This window comes from Watersipora subatra, chromosome 5 (assembly GCF_963576615.1).
Source record: "Watersipora subatra chromosome 5, tzWatSuba1.1, whole genome shotgun sequence".
NCBI lineage: Eukaryota > Metazoa > Bryozoa > Gymnolaemata > Cheilostomatida > Watersiporidae > Watersipora > Watersipora subatra.
Window position 1 is genome coordinate 40,699,116 of NC_088712.1, and position 22,994 is coordinate 40,722,109.

At 34.7% G+C, this 22,994-nt stretch overlaps 1 protein-coding gene across 1 annotated transcript in view; it reads left to right on the top strand.

Moving 5' to 3' along the window:
* The first annotated feature begins 10,224 nt into the window (after positions 1 to 10,224).
* LOC137397624 (WD40 repeat-containing protein SMU1-like) overlaps positions 10,225 to 22,994 on the top strand; it is a 32,186-nt gene continuing 19,416 nt past the window's right edge. Inside the window, exons 1-5 of the mRNA XM_068083918.1 lie at positions 10,225 to 10,256; positions 10,475 to 10,685; positions 16,154 to 16,306; positions 18,076 to 18,226; positions 20,044 to 20,132. Coding sequence (XP_067940019.1) covers positions 10,231 to 10,256; positions 10,475 to 10,685; positions 16,154 to 16,306; positions 18,076 to 18,226; positions 20,044 to 20,132 — 630 coding nt within the window. The 5' untranslated portion in view covers positions 10,225 to 10,230. The remainder of the gene's footprint in view (positions 10,257 to 10,474; positions 10,686 to 16,153; positions 16,307 to 18,075; positions 18,227 to 20,043; positions 20,133 to 22,994) is intronic.

The window sequence follows — 22,994 nt, forward strand, 5'->3', positions numbered from 1 at the left end:
CCCGTCGGGTCAATATTGTATCATGATCTCTCCAGGGTAAAGTTCAGTTTAATAATGATACGTGTACAAAGCTATTGTTGTCTTTGCTTCTTCCATCAGTTGGCGGTTGATATATTTGTCATGTTTGTGTTGAATCTATAATGACAAGAAAGTCGTATTAATGCAAAACTATTCATGAGGTTCACAAACATTTTATCTGCTTCAGGTATCTAATCTAATCTCAAATTTCTCACTAAGAACATCGAATGAGGTAAAAAGAGAGTGAGAACTCCGTGTCTTGTATTTATCCATTTTCACCTTATTTTTATTCCATTTGCAGCTAAATTATCTTACCAATTAAAAACATATTCTGTGAATCCAGCATTTGACCTTCCATCCTACTCCACACAATTTTTAACCTTTCAGTAGTGCTGGTCAAAAAGAGTTGATAATAGCAATAGTTTTAATAGGAGGCGCAAACAGATCCTCAGACTGTCTCGTATGATGAGACTCTCTCAGCGTGTCTCCCTATGTATCCCCTATGATAACCCTTGCTCTGACTTCATGAATAATTTGAACCATGGCTTGCGTTTCCGCTCCTCTAGCCAAGGAATAGTTGTATCCTGCCCTCACTTTGTGAAGCTAACTAGCATCTTTTAGTTTCAAGTTAAAAAACTTTTGCTACAGTTGCAGATTGAGCTGTCGGCTGTTTAGTTTACTCTATTAATGTCTGTACAAAGTCTGAGGCTATACACTAGGCTATACAATGTATACAGAGGCTATACAATGTATACAGGGGCTATACAATGTATACAGAGGCTATACAATGTACAAAGAGGCTATACGCTAGTGATCAGATAAAATGGTTTGCTTTGCAAATATTATGTGAACACTGCTAGTGGCTGTTTGTAGTAACACAGGAGACTGCTGCTCTTTACTTGTCTCTAATAGAGGTTAACGATGAACTTCCACAAAATTCTAGTTGATTTTAACAAAAAGTATCAATGTTTTCTATTACTCGCAATTGTTTTTATGTTTGATGTGATCTGACTGTCAGGATGTTTTGAGAATAAAATCGACAAAGCTTGATTGAACGCTATAGCTGATATCAACTATTCCGACGACAGCAATTAGCGATGTCATTTTGCACTTATCTTTTTTTTCTCTTATCTTTTTCTTATTTTACACTTGTTTTTAGTGTTTTAACCAAGATCAAGTCACATTGATTTTAATACCGATACTTTCTGATAAAATCTAGTAAGGCTTGTGTGAGTTCATCTTCAATCGTAATGTGGTACATTCAAACAGGTACTCTGATCCTAGACTGCATTAATAACTTCCCATTAACTAAAGACCTTTAGTATAGGGTAATTATTTGAAACTGTATATTTTCATCATAGTGTAGCGCCAAGCTTGCGAAACTCGTTAAAAAAAAAACAGAAATCAAACAACGAGAATAGTTTTTTGCACTTTTTCAAAATAGCGATGTTTTAGAGGTACAGTAACTGAAGAAACATAATGATTGAAGTATACTGAGTCTAATCTACTGAGTCTGATAGAGTTTGTACATTTGTTATAAATAAATAAATGAATAACGTTAGGGTAAAAGTCTTGTTGCTGAGGAGATGCTTTCTAGCTTTGTACTACTTGGGTTCTTGGTTACCAAAAATGTCATCAGAAACTAATGTGTTGTCAACAGCCACTTTTTATCTCTCAGTCGGTTAGAAGTGAATTGCGATAACATTTTGATAACTAATAGCTTAATTGATTTGAACCTTCAGATATTAACTTAAAAAGTGTCGCGCCCAAAGTGACAACAATTTTGTAATCCAACGTAAACGGGTAGTGCAGAAAACAAAAAAAAACTACGAAACTGAGTTTACCCAAGCATATGGGCCTTGGCTTCAAAATGTCAACAGGTGCCCGCTTCAAGGTGTCAACAATTAGCAGGTATTCTGCTTTGAAGGTTGCGAAACTTTAGTCTTATTCTTTCGTTTTAACATTGATTATAGACAAACAGACAGGCAAACAGCAAGAAGCAGTTTGTAGGGCCACTAAAAACCACCAGTCACAGCGTTTACTGTATATATGTATAAAGCAAACAACTTTACCTGATTAAAAAAAAATAGGCTGCTAGTGTGTGGCCTCATGCTTTTAAGCGATAGCTTTTAGGCTTTAACCCTTAATGCTTCCAAATACTCAATCTTAGGTTACATTTTTGGAACTTCTAATGCCTCTTTTTATTAGTTTGTACAGCATCACTTTGATGGACAGATGGTCGACGCATCGGATTTTTAGCAAATATTTTGCTTGACTGACAAAAAATCAGCACTGATTGATAAAAGTCAAGTATTGCACTGCAGTATAATTTTTAAAAAAAGAATATAGTATTGTGCTCTATGAAATGGTTGCCTAGGAAATTAGATCAGATGATAGCTAAAAAGCAGCCATAGCTTTGTAGTGTGATAAATGTTTCTAATGATAGGCCTATGCAGAATTCACAAATTTTTTTCAGTATTAAAGTTTTTGGTAAAACAAAAAACTAAAAAAACAAAAAGTTTTTTGTGTGTAGCTGATACATCTATTACTTCAATATTCATCAATACACACAAAAGAAAACGTCATGTATTGGATTAATTCACAAATCAAAAATATCTTGTTTCATGTCCGGCTGGTAGAAAGATGCTCTCTTTTAGCTATATAGTTTCTTCATCAGGCATTTTGAGCTATTTTCTTTTACACAAAATTGATTGAAAATAGGTTAGTACATTTGAAAATTAGTAAAAAAAACAGCCATTAGTCAGCCTCCTATCAGTAAATATTGATAGAAAGTGGGTCAATATAATTGTCACAATGTGGTGAAAAAAATAAGTCCTTTGTCAAAATATAGTTTGTTGAATAAAATATTCAAGCATGCCAAAGAATAGGCTTGCCTTTGCTAATTAGTAATTATTAGTCAGGTATATTCAGTGATGAAATGGTTTGATAAGTATTATAAATAACACAAATAGAACTATCATTGGTTATGGAATCAATGCTGCCTTTGATATGGCTGCTACAGTTTTCACTTCATCGTTCATCAAGCCACTACGAGAGACGTCATGTATTCGATTAATGTAATTATTGAGCCCATTAGGAATGAATCGTCTGACAAATATTGCAAATATGTACATGTGTTCTGTATCCACTGTATATTGATTTTCAAAACAAGTCAATAAATACTTCGTGTAGATCATTGTTTGATAGCTCCCAATTTAATAGCAGAAAATCAATACAATTGATAGTACTTTGTAAAATAGTCAATTGGCACTTGCATCACCTAGTAACCCTAAAAGTGCTCTCAAATACTCAAAAAGTTGGCAATGCTTTCTATGTTAATCAGTAACCTCCAAGAAGAGGTGCAACTTGCACTCTCACAGACTGTTGAGAGAAGGCAGCTTTAGAGCACTTCACAACTATCTAGATAATTACACTACTAACAAGAATGACAACTGTTATTGTGCCTGCAATACTAAAAAGGAGCCTATTCTGTTTCTCTTCATCCATTAGACCAAAGCGACATTTCTAAGTGGATTGCACAAAACACCTTGGTGTATATGTGCGTGAGTGGGTGTGTTTATTTTATCAACTAGGAAAAATATAACAAACAGGAAAAATAAATAAGGTTGGGATATTGATTAAATGAAAACAAATAAATGATTTGTTTTCATTTATTTGTTTTCATTCAATCAAATAATTCCTACATTATCAAGGTAGGAATTATTTGACTGAATGCCTAATTCCTACATATCAAGGTATGATGATGCTCACGTTTGCAGAAGCACTGCAGCTAGTCGAGGGGCTGCACCCACAGAAGTTGGCATAACTAGGCAATGAAAACAACATTCACCATTTCATCAACATTTAAATAGCAAGTCGGTCTTGACTAGTCTAGGCTTTACGAGTGGCTCTTGGCCAGTGGCTCGAGCCACTGGCCAAGCGAGCCACTAATCTGACTTTACGAGCCACGAGTGGCTCGTAAAGCCAGATTAGTAAGTCTATCAGAAGATCGTTCTATTGTAATAAAACTTTATACTCAATCGTTTTTCGACTGGAAGCAGTATTAAATATTGGTAATGTTAGATTGGTTTTCAAAACTCTAGTATTATAGTGAACATATTTTTTTACTTTTTAATCATTTGAATAAAAATTTTAAACGCGCTATCAAGAGAGCTTTATATTGATAATGTTAATTTACAGGTAAAGCAAAAAGCTGAACAAACAAGGACTATAGCACTGAGGCAGATATTAAACTGACCAACTACTGTTCATCCGTTTACCAACGAAACTATTATGTCTATATGGCTTTTGGAAAGAAAATCAAGAGATACACAAATTGCGAAAGAGAAGACTATCACGGCTCTGCTGGTGAAATCTTTAATAGGGCCATGAACATAAGTTCAAAGTGATAAGAGCCACCTATGTTAACATCGTTAACCTTTATACATTTTAGCCTCAGAAGCATGGAAGCAACTGCCTGCTGACATCCATGGAGCCAAAAATACTGATTTATTCAGGACAGTCTTGGAGTGGCACCCGCTGTCGAGGATAGAGTAATTTTGCAGTAGTTGGCAGGCGTTGTTGGGCTGTCATTTTTCTTTTAATTTGATGTGATTTATTATCTATGTGAGCGGCTTACTGCCTGCCGACTGGTTTCTGGAGCACGATTAGCCAAGCTATTATGCACATGGAGCCTCCATCAATTAAATTTATGTCGCATTTCTTTTGCCATGGTCTTACTTGAGAACAAACAAAAGTCAATACAATCAGCAGTTTGTTACATGAAAGATGCATGGGAGAAGTAATCCGTATATTTGATCTGTTGTAGCGTTGTACCTTGAGCTCTCTCCGTATTTCATACTCATGGGATGACGCATCGACGCTTCTTGGTGTACCCAAGTTAGTCCATATTTTATGCGTAATGAGCATTAATCCAAGCGTTGCCTGAGATTTTTTGAATTTTCTTGACAATTGCTACACTAAGTTCATTACAACAACCCATGATGCATTCATTGATGGCAGATGTTTTGAATGCATGGGAAGCCTAGTTTTTAATTGATGGGTATTTATGAGATTGTTTTCAGAAACCAGACTGAGTTTTGAATGTTTTTGGAAGAGTGGCACAAGCCACGGAAAATATGTGTGAAAAGTTTGCATAAAATTGACAAAAAAAACTTGTATACGAATAGCGTGTGCGCAGACTAACAGACATACCCAATGACCAATCGGAATTTAATAATATAGATTAACTGAATTGTTAAGCAAATGTTTAAATATTTTCACCTCCAGCACAAATAAAAACTTTCATACTGAAAATATATGCAATAGTGCCTAATGTTATCATTGTCCGGTACAGCCAGGTTTTACAGTTACCGATATCAATAGCACTGGTGAGGTCCGGTGAGTATGAGTGCCCCCTAGCAGAGGAGTGTGTCAATGTCATCAATCATACATTCCTTATTGATTACTAAATTGTTTTATGATTGCGTTGTTACTCTCTGCTTATTGGTTTTAATTCATAACGACTGGCCTTTAATGAATTCATTAGAATTTTTGCCTTAAATCCCAATTTTTGTTCTGGATGCAAGCATTGTATAAACATAATGCAATTTGAGAAAAATAATTAGATTTTCTCAAGGTAGATAGCTTCCATGGTGAACAACAAAAATATTCCGCAAAATGCTATATTACACCGTATATTGTAACTAGATGTTTGTCTTCTAGTTGCACTTGAGTCATGCGTATGCCTTTTGTTACCAACAGGTTCATGCATTATGAATACAAATCTTATTATATCTGTTACTACAACCTTCAATTCACTACTTGACTCTTTCGCAATGCTATTAGATTACCAACTTTCAAAACGCGTTTGTTCAACTCATAATACTTCTTGATACCTTTTTGTTCTTGTCTTTTTTGGCTTGTAATGAAAAACATTATTTTTTACCATCACCAATGCCAATAAAAGTTTATACATACTTGTACATGAGCCAAGCTTGACTAACATATATAAATACTATGTAAATAATGTATAATATAAGTATAATATAATATATAACATGCATACATACTCTTGATAGACAACTTTCGCATCCCAAAATCCAATGTAGTAGATAGCCAGAACAATAGAGGCCAACGAGACACTGAGTAAATAAAAGAAGACAACTGCCAGTCGCAACCATTTTTTAACGTCTTTGCTACTTTCACCACCGTAGAAAGATGCATCCGTTTCCTTCATATAATCAGCATCGATGCCGTTGCTTTTATTTTCTCTTCCTCTCCGCTCCATTTGTTAGTTCGTTTACGGACTTAAAATAAAAACTGATTTGATTGCTGACTTGTGGAGGCTGAGCTCGCGTATGATTGTATATCGAGGAGATGATGTGGAAGGCAATGCCTGATGAGACACACGTATCTATATGAAAATCAATAATCACAAAGGTCAATGAAGATGAGTTTATATCTTGGCTTCTGATGATCTCAAGCTAGCTTCATCTCCATGTGAATGTCTGTTTTAATGAGCGTGTATGACAGCCGTGACTAATTACACGAATCCCTGTAGAAATAGTTACATTTCTAAGTCAACAAGTATCATTTTGTTTTCAGCTGTCTGTCACAGTTTTGTTAAGTAATTAACGCCCCAACAACCGTTATAGCTTGTCATAAACTGACAGCTTGAGGCATGCTGATAACAGATTTATTACCGGCGTAGGCAGATGTCCTGTAAACTGCTTCTATGCAGACATCAGTTAGCAACTTCATTAATTAAATAATTGTTGTGATTTGAGTAGGATTTAAAACTGTTCAGAATAGATACGCTAAAGTTATCATATCCATTTTTCTTCAAGTCATGGGATTCCTAAAGCCTCCTATTTGATATAAGCTGTTTGTGTGTTTTCATATCAAATGTATTTAATTTATATTTGAAATATTTTCATTGCAAGCTTTATAATAAAACTTGGGTTAGAAAAATTCATCAAGCAGTGAGTCGAATAAGTAATTTAATTCAGTTTGCTGTTTAATATGGAGGTAAATGCTTTTCATAATTTGAATTTTTACATTTTTGATTTTTATACTTATGGTACGCCACATCTTTTTAAAGATACTGAGTCCTGAGTTTCCACCTGGTTTCACACTTATCTTATTATTATTATTGGCCTGGTTGATTTCCTCAGCTCTTCCGCCGGTGATACCGGGATATCTGGCTAGGGTCCATAACCTGATGTTCATAGCCTCATATTATTACTACTATTATTAATACTACTAGTACTTACTACTATAATTAATACTACAAGTACTTAATACTATTATTATTACTACTAGTACTTCCTATTATTAGTACTAGTACTTAATACTAATATTAATACTATTATTATAGTACTCATTACTATTATTATTAATAGTACTTACTACTATTATTATTACTACTAGTATTTACTACTATTATTATTACTACTAGTACTTACTACTGTTATTATTACTACAAGTACCTACTACTATTACTATTACTACTAGTACCTACTACTATTACTATTACTACAAGTACTTACTACTACTACTACTACTACTACTATTACTACTAGTACTTACTACTGTTATTATTACTCCAAGTACTTACTACTTATATTATGACCACTAAGACTTCAAGAGTTTACCTTGCTGTGAGAGATTGTCAAGAGTGATGATAAAGCACAGGGAATAAGTATGTGCACAATGATTCTAGGACCTTCATCATGATGGTAGTCTGCAGGCTGGGAAAACCGAGTATGCTGTGGAATTCAATCTACCGCGCTACAATCCTTTTCTCAACTCCTCCAATTGTGGTTACAGACAGATGGACAAATATAGCTTGTTATAATAAAGACCAGTACCAGCAGTCTCGAGTGTCGTAAGAGATTACCAGGTGTAATAACTACACGTACAATGAATACCAGGGTCACAAGCACTGAGAAGAACTATATGCACAATAATTATATAACCTAAAAGGTGAATGATTGGTGCAGATCTTTGTTTGTTATGCTGAAAGTTGTGGGCTTGATTCGTGCTTGATACAATTTTCTTTTTTTCCTTAAGCTCTGACTGTGGCTACAAACAAATGTATATGTCGTGAACCATTTAATTGAATGCCATCTCTATTTGAACGCCCCTTCTGTTTGACCACCGCTACTAGAGAAAGGTTGAAAAATAGAGCGCCATGGTGTTCAATTAGAAATTTTACAGTAGCTCTTATTCCAGCAAATGTTATTATTGAATGATAACTTAGGAATGATGAGAAACTGAGCAATTTGTGTGTGATAAGGTGTGAGGGCAGTAACTCCAAGTTAGTAACTGCTGCTTGAAATGAAGTATCCACATTTATCATAAAAAACTAAATAAACTTGTACAATATCTAATTATAATTATTGCAACACATGGTAGTTATAACAAATTCATCTGTTGATCTTTAAAGCATATGTTCAGTATCAGCGCATAACCACTACACATACAACCAGACAGTACATCAACAAATCTACACATCAGAAACATAATAGTCACATAATATGGAATAAATTAATCTATGAGTACATAAATAAATAAGTCGAGTCACTGAGAGAATAATCAAACTATTTAATTATACACTACAATATTAAATTAATCAGTAACTAAAAGAAATTTGGCTAAATGATTTGGATACGAATGATTTGGATGAGAACAACACTTTTCTTTATATAATCTATAAAAAGCATCGACTTCTTTAACCGAATATTGAGGGTACTACTCACTTCTAATATGGGCATCAAAAAAGCAGAATCTTTTCAAGCTCTTCGTTTCACACAACATCCAGGCCAAGTAACACCAGATTTTTTATTGGCAGAGCTGCCGTTGCATAAAATTTTGGCAGTTACAACTGGTCGGCGGAAATCTTTAGTAGTTTTTGAGCAAAAAGGGGCAGATTCTAGTTCCAATAGCTTGAGTTTCCACCTTTTGATATCAAGAATAAACTGTTCCTGCAAGGCGTAATTATGTTGCTTTCGGTTGGAAGCTTTGTTTTGGGGTGTTGTAGTACAGGTCTTCCTTCTCAGAAATCATCCGTGCTCGCAGGCTAAAAGGAGATAACTTCAAGTCGATTACTTGCAAACTCTTATCAATGAATTTTCTTGCTTTTTTTTCTTTCGCTTTTCCTATAAATTTAGTTCATCAGCAATATTAATTTTCACTTCATTGTTGTTTTATGTGTTATCTTGATTATCTGTGTTATCTTTCTATTATTTTATGTGTTATCTTATCACGTACAAAATTCGATGCTCGTCTAAGAATGGCCAAAACCCATTTGCTAAGCTATAGTTGCTCATCTTGTATTTATGCCTCTAGAAGTATCAGTGATAGAAAATATACTTAGCTACACATGCTAGAAAAAGGACACACAAAGGATACTTGCTACTATTTCTAAAATACTTTAAATATTCCGGTATATTTGCTATCTCAATTTGCCACACTATTGTGGAATAATACCTTTTTGTAGTGAAATGATACCAAATAGAGGTATTTTGCTGAATGGTCTTTTTTAACAAAAAGTTCTACTTATTTTTGTTCTACTGCACAGAAAGGAACACACTATTATATACTAGTATATGCACGAGCTGCTCTCCTAATGAGAGGGCTGTGAGGTGCCATCCCGGGCCATCAGCTTGTATCTAAACAAAGTACGTATTCTATCAGCTCAGCGGCTGGTGAACAACTGTTCATTAGCGGTATACATACCGACTGCAGGCTTTATTTTTTGCTAGTATCTATATTTCCTTTTAAAGTCCGAATTTTTTTGCATAGATCTCCTAAATTGTCTTACACCAATGATATACAGCACCCCATGGGGGGCTGTATATCATTGCTTACACTCCTATCAGTAATCATTATGGTATTCATGTTACATTTATTCAATATGTTATAGTCATAAGGACAGTTTTAATGATAAAGATAGACTTAAACCTAAATGAGGTTTTCGCAGGTTAAAAATTCCTTCACCACTGTTATCTTTAACACGACTGCCGTCGTGTTTTATCAAGACAGCAATGTAAATTCTAAATTGTTTCATCTGTAGAGCCTTACGAAAACCTCGGAGTTGTCTTCTCAGACGGAGATTGAAAAAACTGGGCATTACGCCTCGTAATACTGTAATACTACCAGATTCGCTGCGGAACTATCATATTATATCTGCGATCCTGTTATTCCGTAATGGCGGTCGAAATCGAATCAACGGAGTAAGCATTGTATATGCACTATTAGTATTAATTTTGTCTTTTTTGGTTTGAAACTTATCACTTTGCGAGTTTGCTTAATAGCTAAATTAACACACATGTTTACGCGCCACTTGTTGATTTCCAGAAACATTAAGTTCTTTTTTGTATTTTTTATACGTTTGTGTTCGTACAATTTTTTAATGTATCCGTTAGCTATTGAAATTATTTTATGTTTATAGTGTTGTACGGCTGATAGAACAGTATCTAAAAGAAAACAACTTACAGAGAACGCTATTGACACTTCAAGAGGAAACTGGCTGCTCGTTAAATACTGTAGACTCAGTTGAAAGTTTCCAGTCGGAGATCCATAATGGTCACTGGGACGTTGTGCTTCACGCTATTCAAAATCTCAAACTGCCTGACAACAAACTTATAGATTTATATGAGCAAGTAAGAAATATCGCTAAGCAATATCAAGATAATTTACTCCAACAATTGTGCCTAAATATATAATTTAATATTTAAATTTGATATGTTGATGTCAGATGATATGCATCTTGTCTCATGATATGCGTCAGATTATAATGGAACAAACACATCAGCTAGGAAACACTTTAGATCTAGTTATGACAAATAAGTCTAGTTTTGTTTATGACTACAGGATAATCAACCCCGGTATCAGCGATCATTTTTTAGTTGAACTCTGTGTAGCAGCAAATTTTAAGACATCTCATGAACAGCCTTCTTTTATCAAATTATACCACAAGGCTGATTCTACTGCTATTAAGGAACTTTTGACTGATTCTCTGACAGATGTAGTACAGGCAATTGAAAGTAAAACGAGTATCAACTCCGTCTGGCAGATTTTTGAGACGTCCATGAATCTAGCTGTCAATAGATTTGTTCCTAAATGTATCCCTAAGAAAAATGATAACAGGGAGCCAATATGGTTTAATAACTCAGCCAGGCGTGCAGTGAAACAACAGCGAAAACTTTATGACAGAAGTAAGCACACTGGGTTAGAAGTAGATTTCTCCAAGTATAAACAAACTAGGCGTACCAACAGAAAGAGTTTTCGTAAAATGGAGCAGGAATATTACCACCGAGTGCTGTTTGAACCCTTGGAAAGGGGTGATAGCAAACCATTTTACTCTTTTTATAGGCGGAAAACTGGAAAAAACTCACAAGGCACTGCGGTTTTCAAAAATAAATCAGCCTTAGAATCATCTGAGATTTTTAACGAATTTTTTCAGGGTGTTTTTTCAAATAGTGACTGTTTTTCCACAACTCAAGCTGAACTTTCTGCAGATAAATGCCCTATACAAGTAACAAGTGATGGAGTTCTCAAACTTCTAAATACTCTTAAGCGCGGGAAAGCCCCGGGCCCAGATAAGTTTAGAAAAGAAGATCTTTGCCTAGAACCTGAAATTATTAGTAAGATATTGGCGAGCATATTCCAGTACTCGTTGAACATTGGAAAACTTCCAGATATCTGGAAAGTGGCCAATGTAGTTCCGGTACATAAAAAAGGCAGTCGGGAAGATCCGGGAAATTTTAGGCCCATATCTCTGACATGCATTGCTTGCAAATTGTTAGAACATATTGTGCTTAGTAACATCAATAAAGATCTGGTAAATGTCATATATTCTAACCAACACGGTTTCAGAAAAGGCCTATCTTGCTCCACCCAGCTAGTCTCTACTGTGAATGAAATAATGAAATTAGTAGATAACAATAATATAGTACATGCAGCGGTACTGGATTTTTCTAAGGCATTTGACAAGGTGTCTCACGGCTTGTTGATCGACAAATTGATAAAATCAAACATAAACCCGTACATGGTAAATTGGATTAGGGACTTTCTGTCAAACAGACTCCAAAGAGTAGTGATAGAGGGTGCTGCATCTTCTGACCTGCTGGTTTCATCGGGCGTTCCACAAGGGTCTGTCCTCGGGCCCACCCTATTTTTGGTGTACATAAATGATATCTCCGATAATCTAAATTTTTCTACTATCAAGCTTTTTGCAGACGACGCTTTACTTTTTTCTCAGGTAAACACCCTTCAGGATTCAGTGAATTTCCAGGAGGATTTAAACATATTAGACCAGTGGGCCTATAACTGGAAAATGAATTTTAACACTGATAAATGCCAAATCGTTCGTTTTGCAAGGCAGAGTGGCGGAAACCCAGATGTGGTGTATTACCTAAGTGGCAGACCTTTATCTGTAGTAGACAGTTTTAAATACCTCGGAGTTTTTATATCAAATGATTTTAATTGGGATTTACATATAGACTCAATCATATCTAAGGCAAGTCAGCGATTGGGAATGATGAAGCATGTTTTGTTTAATGCGCCGATGAGGGTTAGAAGGGTTGCATATCTCACTCTGTGTAGACCAATATTGGAATATGCGAGTGAAGTATGGGACCCTCATTTGATGCGACAGGTAGCATCATTGGAAGCAGTTCAAAGAAAGGCGGTTAGGTTTATATCTGGTTTGAAAGGTAGGCAGAGTGTTACAGAGGCAAGAATTTTTATAGATCTAGAACTTTTAGAACTAAGACGCAAACATGCAAGAATGTCTCTCATGCTAAAGATTTTATCTGACGACTGCCATGAATCTCTTATCGAAAGTTTTAACCAAATACAAAATGTTCTTCACAGTCATGAAACAAGACTGGTTACGGGGGGTGCTCCTTCAGCTGTATGTGCAAACACCGGGTTTTATATGAATAGTTTTTTACCTAGAACATCGCGCGACTTGCGCGGCTTACCATAATTTTATGTTTTATTGACTATTTTTAAATAAAGTTCTCAACGGCCTTCTTTTGCCCGATTTCGGGATTTACGGGTTCTTAAAACACCTAGACCTAGACCTAGACCTAGATGGTTAGCAGGTCATGCAATCGTTAATTGTCAATCAAAGTAGTCTATAACAAGTTTGTAGCTTATCGTTGATCAGCCGTGGTTCTTTACATTTTTATTACACACGTGTCTTTTCATTACACTTATGGTTACTAGTTGAACGTCTACGATGCAAGTCTTCCTCTTTCTACTTAACTCCTAGTGCCTTATTACGCCTTCTTTGCCTATTCTTTACAAAAGCAAATAATTTTTGTTATGTTAATATTGTCGCACTTTGTGCAGATAACCACATTGAAATATGAATAATAGGTTCATTTTGTCTTTTCTTTAAGAAGGTAGCACTTTCTAGCTTTGTTTAGCAGCAATCATAAATAACATGTCATAAATTGAGGGAACCTGCAGAACGTGTCCGCTTAATTGTTAGTTTACGTTGGATCGAGGAACAAGGAATCGAAGCTGATTTGTTCCGTGGTATGTCAAAATCATTTAAAGTTGAAGCATATTTTTATTATAGAAATCCTGTACTTTTTTTAAGTACTGTGTTTCGATAATCAAGTACAGTGCATCCTTGGGATACGATTTTGATCCGTTCCAAGGTTGGCATTGTATGGTGAAAAAATCATATGTAGGGGTGTAGAAACCATAGTAATTACATAACGCAAACATCCCCTGGTAAAAATTGTCAAAGTTTTATATAAGTGTTGTACATATTTCAAATTAGTACCAAAATAGTGTGTTAACCATAACCATTGTAACTATAGTATACATATATTTATACTATAGTATATTTATACTATAGTACAGTAACTTTAGTATATTTAGTAGATTTATTGGTTAATTTAATTATGGTTATTAGTTATTCTGGTTATTGGTTATTATGGTTATTCTGCATTAAAATGTCATGTTATGATGTGCTATGAACAGTACTACGTAATGTAGAAAGTTCTTGCCTTCAAGACAGACTTGCGTATAACAAAAACTTTGAATCTACTTTAAATAAGTTTAGCTTACGAAACACACTTTTAAAGATGTTTTAATATGTATTTGTAACTATTTTATTGAATTTCAATTTTTTATCACTAAAATATTATCACTTATCACTTGCTGTCTTTGATTTCCCTATAACTTTTAGCGGACCTGTTGAAAAAAAAATTTTAGTCGGAAAGAAACTCCAAATGATGCCATTTTTGTGACGAAGTAGATTTTTGTTAGCAGGTTATAAGAAGTTGTCTGACCTTCTGTATGAAGGGATTGCAACCACAACTTTTCTTTGGATTTTGAAGGGAAAATATTACCGTTTTACGCACAAGAATTGCTGAACTGGAGAAAATCGATCATCGTGTCTCATTCAGGCGTTGTGAAAATGTATTCCGCAAACAGCATTTCGGTGTCTTTGTTATTTTGATATACGTAATAAGCACCCCGACTTCCAACTTTGAACTCGGGTGAAAAATTTTTGAATTTGCATGGTGAAATAAGACTCATTTGGTGAGGTGAAAAAAATTATGTTCCACTTTATAAAAGGACAAATCGTATATCAGGGTGATCTAATCCTGAGGGTGCACTGTATTGCTCAGTTTAAAAACCATCGTAAATAATTCATAAAACTATACATAAATTAAATGCATTACACTAAACTATGTTACAAAGTAGATGTGAAATGAGCTTGATGAAACAATAATCAAAAAAAGGTTTTTTGTTTTACATAGGAGACACGCTTTACATAGGAGACACGCTTTACATAGGAGACACGCTTTACATAGGAGACACGCTTTACATAGGAGACACGCTTTACATAGGAGACACGCTTTACATAGGAGACACGCTTTACATAGTATAAATGCTTTACATAGGAGACACGTGTCTCGCAAGGTCTAGACTCTAGAGAAACAGCGTAACATTTTGTGACCTTTTCCAGATTAAGTTGAAACAAACTAATTTATTGCGTTCATTTCTAATTTTTACTTTCGTTTTCATTTATTTGTAAAACTATCATGTTTTAAAAGATTGTGAACATTGCATACTAGAATTTACACATCAGAGTCTAGAGTCAAGTTAAAATTTTAAATTACATGTTGGGCAATTGGTATATGGAAATAAAGCGTTAAGCATAGACTTACAGCAGACGCTCCTATAACATATACTTCCTGTACCTTAATTTCAGATAACATAAAAAATTTATGTGCAGTTTTTGTTTCCTACTACGTAATAATTTCCATATAACGACAAAGGCCAAGTCGAGTGAGTTCTCAAAATCGATTTGAATGTTAATCTATCACGCCGCATTTGTGAGAGAAAAAACGACGTGCGTATAGCATTATACCGATTATATATAGCTTTTGCACCAATCTAGTGCGTTGTGATAGTTCGCTAGAAGTGTTGACAAAACTGAGAATAGGGTAGCTGTGCATCGTTTATAAATACAAAGACGATCGATTGGTGCAAGTGTTACAGCGTCGGGCCACCAATCCGAATATCATGGATTGGAGTATCGCCGAAAGTTCTCTTTTATTCTAACCTTGACCCCTAGATACTGATAGACGATGAACAGGCAGTACTGCTTTTGGTAACATATTTGGGTTGTTTTGCTTTGTTGTAGATGTATAAAATATTTGTTATTAGTTTTACTTCACAGAGTGCACTTTGCTTTTTAGAAAAATAAGCAAATCGTTTTAAATGAACATTGAAGATGTGCGCTCCCCATAAAGTTATTGTAAAATTACCGCGATAATTACTGGTCCCAGTGAGATAATCATAAAAAAGAAAAACGTTGTCGATGCAAACTAGAAATGCTGCAGTTATGGTACAGCCCACAAATTAAACAGTCAAGTTTTTCGTTTCTGTATGCTCAAAGGGGTCAGTTTGAAAATATCTTGGAACAGAGTACGCAATTGACATGTATTTTACTGTTTTTATAACGTAAAATCCCTATATAATGTAAACGTTATTGGAACGGATTATTTATGTTGTAGGAGCGTGTACTGTAACTGTATTAAATAATTGCTGACTAGCATTGTATGCACTTGCTGTGTCATGCCAGATGTGATTGCAGATAGTTTTGGAGCTGATAGAGCTACGTGAGTTGGGAGCAGCACGCTCCCTTCTCAGACAGACTGATCCAATGATCATGCTGAAGCAGAACCAGGCAGACAGATATGTTCACCTAGAAAACATGCTCGCTCGATCCTATTTTGATCCACGAGAGGTAATTCATTTTGTTCGTAACTGTGAATGTTATTGTTGTTAGAGACAGCTAGCGAGATTACGGATGAACTTAACAAAATTTTAGTTGATTTTCTCAGAAAGTATCAGTATTTTTCATCATGCTTTTTAACCGTGGTCAAGTTTTGTCTTGAAACATCGTTGCAGTCAGATCACCTGAAACATCAAAAACGATCCCAATTGATGAATAAATATCAACGCTTTCGGATAAACTCTACTAAAATTTTGTAAGTTTATTTTTAACTGAAGTTTAAAAATAGTTTGGAACAAAAATGAATGGACACAAGTTTATCAAAAAAAATCATTTTCATGGGAGTTATTTATTAACGTGTGAGAGGAAAGCCCATGCTAGTGCTGGAACAAGGAGTGGAGAATTAGTAGTTTGGTTAGTTGTTTTTTACAGAATGGCTGATTTGTAAGTTGTCCTACTTTGGGAGTTGTCTTACCCATGTAAGCGTGAAGACTTAATAAAGTGCTACTGTATGACAAACAGCTGTCTTATATTAAGAATATATGCAGAGAAATGCTTTGTATCATCCTTTATATAATTTATCCGTCAATCTAGCTTCGAGAACCGTATTCTGCATTCAAAATTATTCGTGACTCTTTAGTGCAGTGCCAAAAGGACTGGATACGTGAGGGCTCCTCACCATTGTTTGCTTTGAACATTTGGATTTGTTTAGAATGTTCTCATGAGAGCAAGTATTTGGGAAGTTTCGATGTATTTGATCGCGTATAGTTTTTTGTACCTTAAATCATCTTAACTTTATAGTTTGTTGATAGCGTTATGTTGCTGCTTTATAGTGTCCCGATATCTGATTCAAAAACAAGTTTTAAAAGCTTTACTTCAATTCTGTTTTTGATTATTCAGGGTTATGTGTATTCCACATTTATGGTCATGTGTAAAAGTATAGTACGCATTGCAATATTCTAGTATTTCTGAAATATATATAATCAGTTGGAATTTATCTTAAAAATTGTGCGGATACAGTAACTTGATGTCATTTTAGTGTTCAGAGTCTTCTCTATCTGCTGTTCTTATTTACTAGTGCTAAAACAGTAATCTGGCTGTTGCGTCGAATAAATGTTTTCTACTAAATGCTATTTTGAGAAATGAGTCTCAAGACCCTCCTTAGACCATCAAGCCTTAATTAATCAGATATTTGGAAATGGTAAACAAATTCCAACTGGCTAGTATTGTTTCCATAGCAACATGAAAAGAGACATTTATATGGAAACGTACTTTCATATTGTTGTTAAAATTATGTTTGAGTCTAACCGGGATTTGTATTTAAACCTCTCGCACTCAAAGAAAGAATCGCACTCCTAAACTATCAAGCTACAAATTATCGCTGACATCAAATTTTTAAAATTTCGAACATGTCTGAATGTTGGCTAAGAAAGTAGAAATGTCAAAAATTTAACAGAAATTCATAAACATTAGCACATTAGCTGGAAAGAAAGAATAACCACTTGTTCACTTTTGCTAATCTTTAATTAATACGGAGAAGATCTCATCGTGTGAGAGTATTATGTAATTAGGAGGGATACATGTCAAGTCGCCAACAATACGCAATAACATCACAGAAAGGTCTACATATAAAAGATTAAAACGATAATTATGTAACTTTCTTTTTTGTGTGTTGACTATAGTGGGCTTGAGTACTAAAGTTCATCAGTATGAACATGATATAGTGGTCTTATACTGTTGCACATGACTAAGTTAAGCCTCCACTCCGATGTGTATTGAAGGGCTATCCTGATGGTCAATCAAAAGAAAAGCGGAGGGCAGCTATAGCGCAGGCCCTGAGCACAGAGGTACATGTTGTCCCCCCTTCTAGACTGCTGTCTTTGCTGGGTCAAGCCCTGAAATGGCAGCAGCACCAAGGGCTGTTGCCTCCTGGTGGGTTTCAACTGTTTATTTTATCAGAGCAACGATTACATACTTTGAAGGTGGTTTGACACAAAAATTTAGCAACTTAACTTTAATGATTTCTTGTGCAGACAAATTGTTTCTTTCTTCCATCATGGATTGCTTTCAACATCGTGGTAGACTGTTGACTATCACTTCAGAAATATGCATGTACAGTCGACCCACGCCATACGACATTAATTCCTCTCAGCGTTAGCATCGTAAGACGAAAATGTCGTGTAGAGTGATATAGAAACACATAGTGATAATCTAATGCAAACACCCACTGGTAAAAAACATCAAAATTTTGTATACATATTTAAAAGTTAGTAACAAAATAGCATATTAACCTTAGTAACTTGAATAAACTTATAGGTAACCTACTAACGCTAGCTTTGTTGTCATGGGAATCGTTTTTATACCTCTTCCATTAACGTCGTTATCAATTTTAGGACCCATGGCTAACGAATTAAAGTTATATAATATAGCTAGTTATACTAGCAGTATGTCCGGTGTTGCATGGATATTAAAAATAAACTTATAAACAGTGATTCCCATGTCACACTTATAAACTCAGCTTATAAACAATCCCACTTGCCATCAGCCCTGCAAATTGTCAATAGCTAATTTAAGTACCATACTTTTCGGACTATTAGCCGCTACTTTTTTCTGACGATTTGAGCCATGCGGCTTATATAAGGGTGTGGATATTCTGTGGCTTTCTCTTTTACCGCTAGTGCCCATTAACCAGAATCTCCGGTTAGTGTGCCTCTAGCGGTGAAAGAAAATACGGAACAGTGCCTAACGGTACTGTTCCGTTAGGCACTAGGTTAAAAGGCATCGATTAATATGAAACAGTGCTGTCAGGCACTGTTTCATTTTAAACAGCAAATTTATAGATATAGATATGTAATATGAATCATATTAATAGTAAATATTATATTAAGTGCCAAAAATTTCAATAAAATCTCACTTTTGTTTACCTTTCACTAATTTTTGTTTCACTCACGCAATATCAAACATTATGTCGAGCGAGCATCATGTCTCTTTCAGGCGTTTAGCACGGATTTCAGTGAATAGCATATCGGCATCTCCATGATTCCGACGTATTCAGCACACCGACTGCTGGATTTGAATGTCGAGAAATACTTTTTGATGTCATATGGTGAAAAAATGTGATAACGACAAGACGAACAAACATCGTGTTCGACATCGTAAGGTGGATAAACCATAAAACAGACACCGTAACCGCGCGGAGCACTGTAGTGAGAAAATTAGAAAGTTGATTTATTTTTATATTACTACTATAATTGTTAGTTTTTTTTTTGTTTTTTGACACATTTAAATAGTTTGATAAAAACTCCACAAGTATTGCTTAGGTTTGAACTTTTACAATATAATGATACTCTATAGACTTAGTTCCTCAGCTGTGCCTATTCCGAAGTATCGGGTTGATGATATTAAGGATAAGATTAGTTTTTGGGACCAATATTGAAATGTAGTTGTTTTTCAAAGAGCTCTTTCCATCATAACCTTGTTCAACGTTTCCCTTGTTCAATACTGCTCTTCAAAAAGCTTTTTCCTCCATAACCTACTAGTTGAAAGTTTCAGTTGAGAAATGTTAATATTTGAAGTTGTTCTCCCTATATTGTACAGGAAAAGACAACTCCCTTATTTGATTCAGTGTTTCATCCTTCCTCCAGTATAGCATTAGTATCTCGTCTGCACAATTTCCATGATAGTACAGGCATCTCTTAAACCTACCAATGATAATCAGGTAAGATGGTATTTGCACTTTTCCAACGCAGGTACTACAATCGACGTATTTAGAGGAAAAGCTGCTGTGAGGGAACAGGAAGATGAAAAATGTCCTACAATGCTATCCAAAACCATAAAGGTACTTTTGGATTATTTCTTCATTGGCGAGTTTTCGCAATTCCTGTGAAATGAGTGTAAAATATTTTTGACAACAGCAAAGCCTTTTTATTTTGCGAAAGCTTTCTTCAATCCGGAGTAACCTCTTAATGAAATAATTTATAATCATTCAGCGCGATTGCGCACGAGAAGTAGCAGAAGATAATGGTAAACAATCTACTGTCCTTGAGGCTCTGTAGTCAACTATCTACTAAGGATAACTGTATTCTATGGGCAGCATAATATCTCAACACCGATTTATTTTACACCAATGTTGTTAAAATTTTGTTCGTTTTATAATGAAGCAATATTTTCCATGAAAACAGGTTCTACTAAAAATTAATTATAGTTGTGTAGTTATTCGATTATTTTTGAGAAAGTAAAAAGTTGAAATGTTAAAGTATTATATTAGGAACTCTTGCTGATTCGATCTTAATTTTATTTCATCAGCCGTTGCTGACAAAAGCAAATAATACTGAAAAAATAAATGAGTGAAATATAATGACATGGGAATTCAATAGATTTTTAAAAAGTATTTCTTATGATATGAGGATGTTTTATGACAAGTAAGATTTGGTCTCTAATGCAGCAATCATTAAAGTTCATGTCTGCACAATTTTTAGTTTCATTTTTGTTCAATTTGTTTAGTGTTTGCAAAAATTAGCTCATGAAAGCTCTTTAAATTATAGCTGCATGAAAAATATGGCATATTTCTTTAATTTTTTTGTATCAAGCATTGCATAAACAGGAGTAAAAATTAGTGCTGGGACGATATTACGATATTTCGGTATATCGTCGATATCACTCTCTGATACCGACTGTACCGAGTGCTTTCTGCCCATACCAAAATATCGGATATCGTCGATATTTGACGATATCGACGATAATATAGATTCATCGGTTTTTTGATGTCATCGCCCTGTTTGAATTTGCGCTCGTCTACGAAAAAGCCGCCATCTGTAGAAAACTATCATCATTCTCTTGATTAATAGTATGTTAGTTAGTAATATTTAATTGTGCCGATAGCAAAATAACAAAAAGCCTCTATTTGCAGGCATATCATCAAATAAAATGGAAACTGTGAAAGTATCCTGAATGCAAGATAGTAGTGAGCAATTCATGTTTAGTTTGAGATTGTTGGTGTAAAAATTAAAAGAAAATTTACATGAGATGATGAATTCAAATAATGTAAGTAATGCATGATAACTTTTACAAAAATAAATTGATTGATACTATATACAAGAGTTCAGGTCTGAACAATAGATCTTCTATGAGTATTGATTGTAGCAAGATTGATTGTTATTAATAATTTGATGAGTGTAATATGGTCTGTACGATCTAACTGTGTAAGTATCGTTGATGTTTACATGATTAATAGTATTTTTCCAAGTTGTTTTGATACTAAAATAAAAATTTTTGCAAACAAAAGCATTGTTTGCAATAATTAATTGCAGAAGCTTCGTGTTTTTAACGATAAAAGTTCTCCATAAAGATGACGGACAACGATATAATGACGTCAGAAAAAACGAAGGATTTTCTACTCTTTTTGACACACGATTCTTCAAAGAATTATACCGATACATGGATTCATTAAGGAATTGTTCTCTCATGGCAGCTTTTTCTGACAGACAAGACAACTCCAAATAACGTAACCGATATTTCGATATATCGTTTGACTACGCCATCATATCGTACCGAAACGAACTTTTGATATCGTCCCAGCACTAGCAAAAATGTCTAACTGACAGCATTTGCTTGCAGGGCAGACTGAGTTTTTTAATCAAATTTAATCTAATCAAATTTAAAATTCAATCAAATTTTTGCTTTGATATGTAATTATCAAAAAGTTATTATTGCATAAAGTTTGAAACATTTTATGTCTCATTGTCTTAGCACCGAGATTTAAATGAAAAAAGTAGATAGGGTGATATGAACAGCAGTAGCAATGTAACCTCAGGTATTTGTATCGTAATCAACAAGTAATGTTTTACCACTGATCGATGTTTGGTCAAGACGTATAAATTACCACATGTGGCCACACATAATCCATGCACTTTCAGTTTCCTTAACTAAAATCAGGTTGGTCATTAGGGAGACTCTGACATCTAGAACAATCCCAATTTATTCAAGGGCCAATATTCATTGGCCAGTGATGTATAAACAGAGTTAAATTAACAAGATCGTCTGAAGGAGATTGAGGCTGGAATTCATCGGACAGATTGCAATTCGTCAATTTTATCTGCGCTTGATGGGGTTCATTTTGGCACAGAAGATATATTTGCGTATGCCCGAGCATTTAGAGGGAAACTTTGAATTTTGTCAAGTCACAATACTGTTCACCCTCAGCATACGATTTTGATCCGTTTCAGAGTTGGAATCGTATGGTGAAAAAATCATATGTAGGGGTATAGAAACCATAGTAACTATATAATGCAAACATCTCCTAGTAAAAATCATCAAAATTTCATATACGTGCTGTACATATTAAAACTTAGTTCCAAAATAGTATGCTAACCGTAGTAACTATAGTTACCTACAGTAACATTATTGTACTTGGTGTTGATCTGCAATAAAATGTAGCATTATAATGTACCGTAGGGAGTTCTTTACCTTCAAGACATTCATACGTGTTACATAAACTTCGAATTTAACTCAAATAAGTTTAGCTTACTAAACACACACTTAAAGATTGACTTGCAACAAAATTCACATTACAGTTACTTGGTATCAAAAGATTCACCGTGTCTTACTCTGTTGTCTGGTTGGTGCCAAATATGTGGAAATGTGATTACAAGCTTTTAAAAGCTCCAAAACGAAAAGCCGCCGTAGATTGGAATCTGTTTAT